The sequence below is a fragment of the Panthera pardus genome, unplaced genomic scaffold (genome assembly GCF_024362965.1).
Source record: "Panthera pardus isolate Hobbes unplaced genomic scaffold, ASM2436296v1 HiC_scaffold_20, whole genome shotgun sequence".
Taxonomy (NCBI): Eukaryota; Metazoa; Chordata; class Mammalia; order Carnivora; family Felidae; genus Panthera; species Panthera pardus.
Genome location: NW_026526766.1, coordinates 72,757,749 through 72,771,141, shown reverse-complemented (window position 1 = coordinate 72,771,141; position 13,393 = coordinate 72,757,749). Strand labels below are relative to the sequence as shown.

The 13,393-nt window shown below is 38.8% G+C and overlaps 1 protein-coding gene and 1 non-coding gene across 8 annotated transcripts in view; one reads left to right on the top strand and one right to left on the bottom strand.

Moving 5' to 3' along the window:
- The window catches only part of ZFP37 (ZFP37 zinc finger protein), a 46,636-nt gene extending 37,278 nt beyond the window's left edge, over positions 1-9,358 (top strand). For 5 of the 7 annotated variants that reach the window (XM_019454152.2, XM_019454151.2, XM_019454150.2 and 2 more), the window contains 2 exons: positions 4,602-4,691; positions 6,470-9,358. In XM_019454152.2, coding sequence (XP_019309697.1) covers positions 4,602-4,691; positions 6,470-7,719 — 1,340 coding nt within the window. In that variant the 3' untranslated portion in view covers positions 7,720-9,358. The remainder of the gene's footprint in view (positions 1-4,601; positions 4,692-6,469) is intronic. The other 2 variants (XM_053908194.1, XM_019454155.2) reach the window with 2 other exon arrangements.
- On the bottom strand, positions 2,325-2,431 carry LOC128778767 (U6 spliceosomal RNA). The gene has a single exon (XR_008424479.1). It is a non-coding gene; the product is annotated as a U6 spliceosomal RNA (small nuclear RNA).
- Positions 9,359-13,393: the final 4,035 nt, after the last annotated feature.

Below are 13,393 nucleotides of genomic sequence, written 5' to 3'. Positions count from 1 at the left end.
AGGTTGCTTATGTTTGTGATTGTTTTATATATTTGGGGTCTTCTGTATTCGGTGCATAGACATTTATAATTGTTAGCTCTTCCTGATGGATAGACCCTGTAATTATTATATAATGCCCTTCTTCATCTCTTGTTACAGCCTTTAATTTAAAGTCTAGTTTGCCTGATGTAAATATGGCTACTCCAGCTTTCTTTTTACTTCCAGTAGCATGATAGATAGTTCTCCATCCACTCACTTTCAATCTGAAGGTGTCCTCAGGTCTAAAATGAGTCTCTGGTAGACAGCAAATAGATGGGTCTTGTTTTTTTTTTATCCATTCTGATACCCTATGTCTTTTGGTTGCAGCATTTAGTCCATTTACATTCAATGTTATTATTGAAAGATACAGGTTTAGAGTCACTGTGATGTCTGTAGGTATCATGCTTGTAGTGATGTCTCTGGTACTCTGTGGTCCTTGCAACATTTCACTCACAGAATCCCCCTTAAGATCTCTTATAGGGCTGGTTTAGTGGTGATGAATTCCTTCCGTTTTTGTTTGTTTGGGAAGACCTTTATCTCTCCTATTCTGAATGATAGACTTGCTGGATAAAGAATTCTTGGCTGCATATTTTTTTCTGTTCATCACATTGAAGATTTCCTGCCATTCCTTTCTGGCCTGCCAAGTTTCAGTAGATAAGTATGCCACTAGTTTTATCGGTCTCCCTTTATATGTTAGGGCACGTTTATCCCTCGCTGCTTTCAGAATTTTTTCTTTATCCTTGTATTTTGCCAGTTTCACTATGATATGTCATGGAGAAGATCGATTCAAGGTATGTCTGAAGGGAGTTCTCTGTGCCTCTTGGATTTCAATGCCTTTTTCCTTCCCCAGATCAGGGTAGTTATCAGCTATGATTTGTTCAAGTACACCTTCAGCCTCTTTCTCTCATGCTTCCTCTTCTGGAATTCCTATTATACAGATATTGTTCCGTTTGATTGCATCACTTAGTTCTCTAATTCTTCCCTCATACTCCTGGATTTTTTTATCTCTCTTTTTCTCAGCTTCCTCTTTTTCCATAATTTTATCTTCTAATTCACCTATTCTCCCCTCTGCCTCTTCAGAGGCTGCCTCTGGCGAGCTGCAGTTGCCTCCATTTTATTTTGCACCTTATTTATAGCATTTTTAGCTCCTCATGACTATTTCTTAGTCCCTTGATCTCTGTAGCAATAGATTCTCTGCTGTCCTGTTTACTTTTTTCAAGCTCAGCAATTAATATTATGACTATTATTCTAAATTCATGGTCCATTATATTGCTTAAATTGTTTTTGATCAATTCGTTAGCTGTCGCTACTGCCTGGAGTTTCTTTTGAGGAGAATTCTTCCATTTCGTCATTTTGGATAGTCCCTGAGGTGGCGTGGAACTGCAGGGCACTTCCCCTATCCTGTCTGAAGTAACTTGTGTTGGTGGGTGGGGCCGTAGTCAGACCTGATGCTGTCCCCAGCCCACCGCTGGGGCCACAGTCAGACTGGTGTGTACCTTATCTTCCCCTCTCCCAGGGGCAGGACTCGCTGTGGAGTGGTGTGGCCCCTCTCTGGGCTACTTTCACAATGCCAGGCTTGTGGTGCTGCTTTGATGGGATCTGGTATATTAGCCGGGGTGGATCTGCAGAGTGCACAGGGGCGGGAGGGGTAGGCTTAGCTCGCTTTCCCATTGGTGGTCCCCTGTGGGAGGGGCCCTGCAGCACCAGGAGGAAGGCAGACCCATTGGAGGGATGGATCCACAGAAGCACAGCATTGGGTGTTTGCGTGGTGCAAGCAAGTTCAGTGACGGGAACTGGTTCCCTTTGGGATTTCGGCTGGGGGATGGGAGAGGGAGATGGCACTGGCCAGCGCCTTTGTTCCCTGCCAAGCTGAGCTCTGTCTTCCAGGGCTCAACACCGGTGTCCTCTCGCCCTCCCACTCTCCAAGCAGAGCTGTTGACTTATAACATTCCTGATGTTAAGTCCCGCTGGCTGTCAGAACTCACGCAGTCTGGCCCCTCCGCTTTTGCAAGTCAGACTCGGGGGCTCTGCCTTGCTGGGCGGGCTGCCCCTCCACCGCCCAGCTCCCTCCCACCAGTCCATGTAGCATGCACTGCCTCTCCGCCCTTCCTACCTTCTTCCATGGGCCTCTTGTCTACACTTGGCTTCAGAGAGTCCATTCTGCTAGTCTTATGGCTGTTTTCTGGGTTATTTAGGCAGATATGAGTGGAATCTAAGTGATCAGCAGGACGAGGTGAGCTCAGCATCCTCCTACGCCGCCATCTTCCCCTTTCTACTATGTTTGTTCATTTTTTTTTATTTTTTATTTTTTTATGGAATGCTTCACGAATTTGCGTGTCATCCTTGCGCAGGGGCCATGCTAATCTTCTCTGTATCGTTCCAATTTTAGTATATGTGCTACCGAAGCAAGCACTATGTTTGTTTATTTTTTCTTAATTTTTTTAACCTTTATTTTTGAGACAGAGAGAGACAGAGCATGAACGGGGGAGGGTCAGAGAGGGAGACACAGAATCTGAAACAGGCTCCAGGCTCTGAGCTGTCAGCACAGAGCCTGACGCGGGGCTCGAACTTACGGACCACGAGATCATGACCTGAGCTGAAGTCGGCTGCCCAACCGACTGAGACACCCAGGCGCCCCTGTTTGTTTATTTTTAAAGGAGAGTGCAAGTGAGGCAGGGGCATAGAAAAGGGGACAGAGAGAGGGGGACATCAGGCTCACGCTGACAGCAGTGAGCCTGATGTGGGGCTCGAACTTGTGAACTGCAAGATCATGACCTGAGCTAAAGTCAAATGCTCAACCAATGGAGCCACTAGGGCGCCCCTGTAGGATCCAGTTTCTGAGATAACTCACTCACATGGCTGTTGACAGGAGTCTTTAGTTCCTTGCTGTCCATTGGCAAGAGATCTCAATTTCTCACCATGTGCACCCGTTTTTATGACATGGCAAACTTCCCCCAGATAGAGTGAGCTGAGAGAAAGCCAGGAGGAAGTCACAGTGTCTTTTATGACCAGGTCACTGAAATCACATACTATCACCTCTACCTTCTTGTGTTTATTAGAAATGAGTTACTAAGTCCAGCCCATGTTTAAGGGGAGGAGAGAATCTCTTGAAGGGAAGAGTGCCAAAGAAGTTATGAACATATTAAAACCACCAGAGTACCCAATTGCCTGCCTTTCCTTTCTTATTTACTGAAAACTGCTGGGTCTCTGAATATTTAATGAGCTTCATTTCAAGCTATAAAGGTCTAAAGAATATTAATTTTGAGTACCAAATATTCCCATGGACTTGGATGAAAAGAAAATGGGTGATGCATCCTGCTCATTCTTTGGAGGTTAAAGATGATGGGCTGTGCCTACGTTCCTAGTTTTTATAAGATTAGTTTACATAGAACATATATAGTAAATAGCCCGAATCTTAAATGTACAGATTGATGCTTTTTTTCCCTATGTTATTTAAGCACTGCCCAGATCAATGTATAAAATATTTCAGGCACCCCAGCAAGCTCCCATGGACCCCTTGCCATTTATCTCCTCAACTTGTGATAACAACTTGTGGTTTTTATCACCATAGATTAATTTTGTCTGTTCTTGAACTTCATCTAAGTGTAACCACACAGTATGTAAGTTTTTATTGTCTGGCATCTTTCTTTTTTTTTTTTTAATTTTTAATGTTTATTTTTTATTTGTTTTTGAGAGAGAGAAAGAGAGAACATGCACCAGTGGGGGGAGGCAGAGAGAGAGGGAGACACAGAATCTGAAGCAGGTTCCAGGCTCTGAGCTGTGAGCACAGAGCCTGATGCAGGGCTTGAACATACAGACTGTGAGATCATGACCTGAGCTGAAGTTGGACGCTTAACCGACTGAGCCACCCGGGCACCCCTGGCAGCTTTGTTTAACATAGTATCTGTGAAATTCATCCATGTTGTTGCAATTGACAGTAGCCTGTTTCTCCTTACTGTTTCATCATACTCCATTCAGTGAGTTTGGAGTAATTCATCAACGTATCCATTCTACTGTTGGTAGTCATCTGGCTTGTTTCAGATTTGGGCCATTGAATGAAACTGTATGGACATTCTTATATACACCTTCTAGTGAAAATAAACATTCTATTTCTATTGGGTATATATACAGGAGTGGAGTTTCTGAATCATGGCACATGTATACTTAGCTTTAGATGATACTACCAGGCAGTTTTCCATAGAGGTTATACCAGTTTATTTCCTACTAGCATTATGGCAGCTCCATCAACATTTGGTAATGTTGGCATTTTTTTAAAGTTTATTTATTTATTTTGAATGAGACAGAGCGCAAGCGGGGTAGGGGCAGAGAGAAGGAGAATTCCAAGCAGGCTCCACACAGTCAACATAGAGCCTGATGCCAGGCTCGAGAACTCAGGTAACTGTGAGATCGTGACCTGAGCCAAAATCAAGAGTCAGACGTTTAACTGACTAAGCCATCCAGACACCCCTGGTAATGTTAGTCTTTTTAATTTTGGCTATTCTGGTGTATACGTAGTGGGCTCGAGTTCTAGGATGGTTGGATGTCCACTAATGCCCAAGTTCTATATCCTTTCCCATAAACAGGGTATCAGTATCTGAAGTCAGATGTAGTCTTATTGAAGCAAGGAGAACCATGGATGGAGGGGGGAGAAATCTCAAATTGGGCCTATCCAGGTAAGTGAGAACCTGGTATATGGGAAACAGGGATGTAAGATTAGTATTGATTAGTGAGACATTTATCTTTGAAATATTTTTTAGGAAATCATTCTTTTAAGGCCATAGAGGTCTCAAAATGGCCGAAGACTGTTGGTGTGAGATAGTCAAATACCTAAATAACACTTCTACATATCAAACACCCACGTAATCCATTTTCTTTGCTTAACTTTTAGAGAGAGAGGTAACCCCCTTATCTGTTCTTTGTATCTTATTTATGCCCATATCATTTAGGACATTCTTAATTAGTTAACCTCTCTTTGGCTAACATCTACAGCACCCTATTCTTCCAAAATGGGCTTATACTCTGCCCATTACACATTTACCCAGACTTAGATATGCCCTCTATCAAAGTAACTTACCAAATGATATTCATATCCTTTTTAATTACCTTGTTTTATTCATCTTCCTTTTAGTGTCATATGTCTTGATATTATAACGTCCTGTTTTGTGTTTTTTCAGTTTTCAGATACTCCAGTAATATAAATATTCTTCCTTTGTCAGTCTTCTTTTTCTACTTTCTTTGTGACCATTTTCACTTGATTCTTTATGTCATTTTTATTATCTTGGTTGTTTTCCTATCTTTTTTCAGTGCTTCTTATTAAATTCTTCTTACCTCCCTGCCCACACCTTGTAATTTAATCTTTCATTTTCCCCCTGAGTTTAACCAATTCTTTTTCATCTCTCCATTTTTTGTTTGTTTACTTCTTTGTTTTTTAAAATAAGTTCTGCTTCATGGTGGTTTTCCAGGTCCTCAGATGCTTGTTTGAATATATTCTGTTTGGAGTTCAGACAATATTTTCTTCTGGTTCATGGCTAGTTATTTTTGTGTTTTGCAGGGGACAGTTTCCTCTCTTGATATCTGCACAAATTTATTTCCTGATTTTCTGTAGTAGTTCTCTATGGACTGTACTTTTATTCTGTTCATTTTATTACATCACAGTGTTTTGGTAAGATTTCTAAATTTTATGGAGTTCTTTTCTGTTAGTATAGTAGGGTCTTTTCCCCTCCTTCCTTTATTTTGGGATTGGAGAAGAGTTTTGGCTTTTCTGGTTTTGTGGTTTTCTTTGTCTTCCAGGACCCATATTTTCCTTTTCTTTCTTTCCTCATTACCACCACCCAGTTATGAGCAAGTATGTCTTCCTTGTTTTTTGCCTTCTTTCTCCCTCTGAAACTGTCTGTTTTTCTACCTCAGAACCATCCCCTTTAAATAGACCCTGTCCTATTCCATGCATTTTTATGTCATCTGCCTCTTTAAGATGCATATATGTGGAAATCCCTATCCTGTAGTTGTGCTCTAATATGCTTGGTTACTTATAAAATACTTATAACTGTTTTTATGTTTAGTGTGGATTTAATTTTTCTGCTGGTCACTTCCGCTCATTCTCAGTCCCCTTTGCTAGCATCCTTCCTTTGTCTTTCCTGAAATGATTTTTGGATTTGCCTCTGTTCTTCACAGAGCCTTGTGGTGTATTGGGGCTGGTGCCATGTGGGAACTGTGACACTGAGTTCATCAACTCTTCTTTTTCCATTGCATCTTGCTAACTTCTTTTTTTTATGCCTGTTTATTCTTCTATCTTTGAATTTTAAGCTTACCTTTATTTCAAAACTGACTGTACTCATTATCAGATTTCTATCTATTTCTATTAAAACAAAGAATGTTATTTTTTATTTTTGTGTTTTGTATTTTTCAAAGCTCAGGAGTGAAGTAAGATCACTTACACTTGGGCTTTTTTCAGACTTTGAAACTGGAATGAAAGAATTAACAACACAGAAGAGCATTTCTGAAGAAGTGGTACTCTATAACATGATTGTATACTCAACCTTTGAAGACTGGAAACTTGAAGATGAGATAAATCACCAGGAAAACCAGGACAATTTTTTGAACCAAGTTGCATTCATTAACAACAAGCCCCTGACTGAGGAGATAGATTGTGAATGTAACAGTGCACTGGGGAAAGGAATTCATCTGAACAGAACATCTAGTGAACACAACAGAGCCTTCATGCAAAAGCCACACCTTTTTGCACAGCCAAAAATTCTAACCAGTGAGAAATTATATAAATGTGTTCAGTGTGGAAAAGCCTTCAGTGGAAAGTCGGGACTTATTGTACATCAGAGAATTCATACTGGAGAGAAACCATACAAATGTAATGAATGTGAAAAAGCCTTTATTCAGAAGTCACAACTCACTGTACATCAGAGAACTCATACAGGAGAGAAACCCTATGAATGTAATGAATGTGGGAAAGCATTCATCCAGAAGTCAAACCTCATTATTCATCAGAGGATTCACACAGGGGAAAAACCATATGAATGCAACGAATGTGGGAAAGCTTTCATCAAGAAATCAACACTTAGTGTTCATCAAAGAGCTCATACTGGGGAGAAACCATATGAATGTAGTGACTGTGGGAAAGCCTTTATCTGGCAGTCACAGCTCATTGTACATCAGAGAATTCATACTGGGGAGAAACCCCATGGATGTAATGAATGTGGAAAAGCCTTCAACAGGAAGTCAGAACTAAGTGTACATCACAGAATTCACACTGGAGAGAAACCTTTTGAGTGTAATGAATGTAAAAAAGCCTTCATTCAAAAGTCAGATCTCATTGTACATCAGAGAACTCACACTGGGGACAAAAGGTATCAGTGCAATGATTGTGGGAAAGCCTTCATCCGGAGCTCACAGTTCATTGAACATCAGAGAATTCATACTGGGGAGAAACCCTATGAATGCAGTGAATGCAGAAAAGCTTTTATCCAGAAATCACAACTCATTGTGCATCAAAGAATCCATACTGGGATGAAGCCATATGAATGCATCGAGTGTGGAAAAGCCTTTAGTAAGAAGTCACACCTCACTGTGCATCATAGAATACATACTGGAGAAAAACCCTATGCATGTAGTAATTGTAGAAAAGCTTTCAGCAAGAAATCTACTCTCATTGTTCATCAGAGAATTCATATTGAACACAAATCCTTTTAATGGAATGAGAAAACTTTGATTCAGCGATCAAAGTTTCATCACACATCCTAGAATTCATTAAGCCTAAAAATTCTATGAATGTACTAAACTTGAGGAGCCTTCAACAATAGCTCCCAAACTATTAAGCACCAAAAATAAATACCAAGAAGCAACTTTGAGAAATCATGTTTCCAAAAAAAAATTACATTGGACATCTTGGTTCAGGCCTGATAGTAAAAGTTTTTTTTTTTAAGTATGATAGAAAAATCTCAACCACATGTGATTGACTTGTTCACTGTGTAGTACAAGTGTTTTTAAATGAGTGAGTATAGTTGGCATTTGAGCAACATGGGTTAGGGGCACCATTGCCCTATGCAGTTGAAAATTCATGTGTAACTTAACTCTCCAAAAACTTAACTAATAAATAGCCTCCTACTATTGACTGGAAACCTTACTGGTAACATAACCATTGATTAACACGTTTTTATATTATATGTATCATATATTGTATTCTTACAATTAAGTAAGCTATAAAAAAGAAAATGTTATTAAAAAGTCATAAGGGGGTGCCTACGGGGCTCAGTCAGTGGAGCATGCGACTCTTAATCTTGGGGTTGTGAGTTAGAGCCCCACATTAGATGTAGAGATTATTTAAAAATCTTTTTAAAAAGTCATAAGGAAGAGAAAATACATGTATAGTATTGTACTGTATTTATAAAAAAAATCCAAGGACCCTCATAGTTCAAACCTGTATTGTTGAAGGGCCACCTTCAAATTGATTAATCAGGACAACGAAGTGACAACTATATGTGATTATCCTACAAATCATGTAGGAATGGCGTACATAACCCAAATTATCTGTCATTTGGAAGTGGCTATGGATATTCATGCCTGCTTTACTTTCCACACTAAATGACACCATTTTCCCCACATCTTAAAAAATGTAAAAGGATACATTGTAACTAAATTACAACTAGCTCTTCCCCCCACTCTTTCTTGATGTGTATAGAATTACGAGAAGATGAAACCAGTGTATTTATAAAGACATCAAAAGTTTGGTGTCTTTGATACTTTTATACTTTTGAAAATATTGCTTGATGTAAAGCATTCAGAAGTAAGAAATACATCAAACAACAGACAAAGCAAGTAGTGGATGTAGACAATGTTGGCATACTCAACATATGACAAAAATTGTTCTACACAAAGGAATTCCTCCTGTTCATAGCCCTTTTTCAGCTCATGGTATTTACATGCATACTCTTATGCATATCTTGAGATCTTTATATCCTTGTAATTATCAGAAGTGAATTTTTTAAAAGCCTTCTAGATTGGATATTTCTACCACACTTTCTGCTAAGTAATTTTACATGTACTTTCTCATTTAATCCTTTCAGCAAATGCATGAAACTGAGATTATCACCATTTTATAGGTGAAGCAAGCCTAGAGAAGTTTCTTGACCTGGCTAAACCCATGTGGCTAATAAGTGGAAGGTTGGGATTCAGATCAACCTCTTAGCCTCCACACAGTTCTGTCCCACTGGAGACATGGAGGAGTTGGTGTCATGTCACTTCAGCTTGACAGAATTTAAATGAACTTGACATGACATGGTATTCTGTATCCTGTCCCTACATTATGCTAAATAAATTAACAAGAAACATGCATTTTAAAAACTGTTTATTTATTTTGACAGAGAGAGATAGAGAGCAAGCAGGGGAGGGGCAGAGAGAGAATCCCAAGCAGGCTCTGCACTGACGGTACAGAGCTTGACACTGGGCTCAAACCCACAAACCTTGAGATCATGACCTAAGTTGAAATCAAGAGTTAGACACTTAACTGACTGAGCCACCCAGTTGCTCCAAGAAACATGCATTTTGAAGGGACTATTAAATTGTAGTTTCTTATATGTAGAAGCTCTTGGAGATACATTTTGAGGGGTATCTATTTTGCTGCCCTATACGTTTTCTTGTGACCAGCCTGAACATAGAAATAATACTATTATTTTATAGTTTGTTTGCAAATTAAGTCTTTGTTTTGTTTAGTTGTCATTTTATCACAAATAACTTTTCTTAGAAATTCTATTATCCAAGGCATCCTTTCCTTTTAGTTTTTATTATTTTATTTTATTTTTAAGTGTTTTATTTATCTTTGAGAGATAAAGCACACATAGGGAAGGGGCAGAGACAGAAGGGGACAGAGGATCCGAAGCAGGCTCTGCACTGAGAGCAGTGAGCCAGATGCAGGGCTTGAGCTCACAAACCATGAGATCATGACCTGAGCCGAAGTAGGGCGCTCAACCAGCTGAGCCACCCAAGCACCCTGGCATTCTTTCCTTTTAAAGAACAATAACTTCATATAAGTTGTAAATATTGTTGTCAAGTAATATTATGAAAAGAGAGGTTCATATCAAAAACCTTTCAGCCTTTCCCTAAAATGAAGGTGAAGCTGATATTGAGCTTGATCCTAAGTTTTTGTTTTGTTTTGTCAGAGAGAGAGAGAGAGAGAGAGAGAGTGAGTGTGTACATATGTGGAAGCTGGGTAGGAGCAGAGGAGGAAGGAGAATCTGAAGCAGGCTCCACAGCCAGCACAGAGCCTGATGTGAGGCTCCATCTCATGACTGATAATCATGACCTGAGCTGAAATCAAGAGTCGGATACTTAACCAACTGAGCCACCCAGGCTCCCTGATCCTAAATTTTTATCAAATATTTTTTCTTAGATTTTAAATTAAAAGTAATATTTTAAAATAGGAAGTGTCAATAACAGTCATGATTTTTACTGTAGATTTTAACTTTGCAGTAATGGTTTTAAACTAATAAGTGAATTGCAGTCATGTAATTCTTTATTAGTCATTTTTTATTAGTCACTTTTGAAGATAAATACCGGGGGTGCCTGGGTGGTTCAGTTGGTTGAGTGTCCAACTTCGGCTCAGGTCATGATCTTCACAGTTTGTGAGTTCAAGCCCTGCATCAGGCTCTGTGCTGACAGCTCAGAGCCTGGAGCCTGCTTCGAATTCTCTTTTTCTCTCCCTCTCTGCTCCTCCCCCACTCATGCTCTCTCTCTCTGTCTCTCCTTCAAAAATTAAATAATTAATTAATTAATTAATTTAAAAAAAGAATATTGAAGATAAATACTGAGTTGGGATGTAAATGTATGAAATTAATTTTCTAAACAAATATCAGGAACTAAAATATTCACATGTATCTTGCCCTTCAATGTTTGCATCTTGGAAACTATATGATAATGCCACTTATGCAGTTATGCCAATCATTTATGGAATTCCTCTCTCTTAGAACTTCTCTCAGATCCAGCTTGCCTGTTAGGCCTCATATGGAACTATGTAGTATTTTCAGAGACCCTTCATTCATTAGAATACATTGTTTTTCTAGCCCTTCTCCCTCCTCACTATCATCCCATTAATTCTGTATATGACTTCAGCAAGAAGAAAGCTTGTGCCCCTTCTATAGGCATTTCAAGTCTCAGATCCTTAGAAGATTCAGTATCTCTATTTTCAATGTCTTGTCTTCTATTTAATGGTTTCCTTTACATAGCTACCATCACCATGAGCATAAAATAGGTAGGAAATTCTTACAGTTTTTTTTTTTAACTTTCCTCCTGTATTTTGACATCTGAGCCTATTGTATTCTCTTTAAATGGATACTTCATACTGCCTCCTTTCTACTTCAGTAGTATTACTAATAGGTATTTTTTGGGCACTATGAATTAGGTACTAGTGTCTTCAACAACTGGAATTTAAGGGATTACACAGGACACCACGATTCATACCCAGGGACTCTGAAACATTATACTGTACATAAACTCACAGATATTTCAGAGTTTCCAGGCAGCATTAAAAGTTGAAACAAATGGGAACACCTGGGTGGCTCAGTTGATTAAGTGTCTGATTCTTGATTTTGGCTCAGGTCATGATCTGGAGTTGTAGGATCAGGACCCACATTAGGCTCCATGCAGAGCCCCCTTAAGATTCTCTCTCACTCTCCCTTTGCCCCTCTCTGCCACTTGAGCTCTCTCTCTCTCTCAAAAAAAAATTAAACAAATGGAACTACTCTAGTAATGCTGAAAATATGGTTTAAAATGGTTTGCAAATTAAAGAATTGCAATATTTACATGCTTGCTGTTGAGATTTACTTGAAGCTATGTATGCTGATGGTCACCCAAATGCTTAGATACTATGTTTATTTCAACTTCAAAATGTTGTCACAGTTGCACACTTCACAGTCGAATCTCCCATATTTTAGACATTCTTAGAGTATAACAGATCAAAATGGTATTATGCAAGTGTGTGAGTGGGTATGGTTAGGATGGGAGGGAGGCACACCATGGGTTATTTCTGAAAAGGTGGAGAAAATCAAATTTCCGTTTGTTAGCCTAAGTAGAGATGAGTCACAAGAGAAAATAAAAAAACGTTAAATGATATTGAAATGAAAATAAAATATGTCAAAGTATTGGAAATGCCACTAAACCAGAGCTTGGAGTAAAATTTATAGTGTCAAATGTTTTACTAGAAAAGAAGAAATGTGTAAAATTAACTAGTCAAGCTTCCTTCTTATAAAGATATGAACAAATGAAACCCCAAATACTGTTAATTTTCCAAATTATTTTGGCTCTTGCATTTCCATCTCTGTTTTACACTTTTGTGTGTTTTCTACCCATTAAAAATACAAAAATACAGTCAGTTTTATTTCTTGACTTTTTAAAATTTCATGACATTTTTAATGTTAACCCAATCTTATATTCCTGAGGTAAACCCTACTTGTTCATGACATATTATTTTTATATATTGCTGTGTAGCTCACTTCTCTCAAGTAGTCTGATTGGAGTAGTCTAAACTCTGGCCTCCCTCATGTCTGATCTCTTTCTCCTCAACTTAGTGAACCCCTGGGCTCTCTTTAAGATATTCCTCCCTGAGGATTTATCCTGGAGGCAATCATAGAGGTCACTTTATTTTTCTCTTAAGGATCACAGTTCTGTGCTGTTATTCAGCGTCTGGAAACCATTGTTCTGTGTTTTGTCCAGTTTCCTATTTTATTCTATCGTGGATGGTAGTAGAATTCTTTCCTCTACCTCAACCCCATAGGTTTAAAAAAAATAGTTATCACATTTATTTTCAACTTCATCTGAAATTGCAAATGCAAAAAATAGCCCAAAACTTATTGGCAAAGAACATTCACAGAAGAATTTTCCTATCTGATAAACCTATTTTAAAATTTAAACTAAGTAAAGTACTATGGTATGGGCACAGAAATAGCTCAACGGTAAAAAAATGGGGGCTAAAAATTATATATGTAATATATATAGATATAGACTTGGCATTTCAAATCCTAATCCATAAAAGTGGGATTGATAGATTTGAACAAATAAGCAAAAATACTGTATTTACAGATAGAAAAACAAGACTGGTAGGGACTGTTGTTCTGCATACAACAGAAAAGATATTAATGTTCAGAATATAGCTACGTTCCTATCAGTAAGATAGATAAAGATAACCTATACAGAAGAAAACTTTCCTTGGGCACCTGGGTGACTTAGTTGGTTAAGCAACAGACTCTTGGTTTCTGCTCAGGTCAACGATTTCATGGTTTGTGAGATCAAGCCCCGCGTGGGGCTCTGCACTGACAGCATGGAACCTGCTTAGGATTCTCTCTCTCCTCTCTCTCTCTCTCTCCCTCCCCTGCTT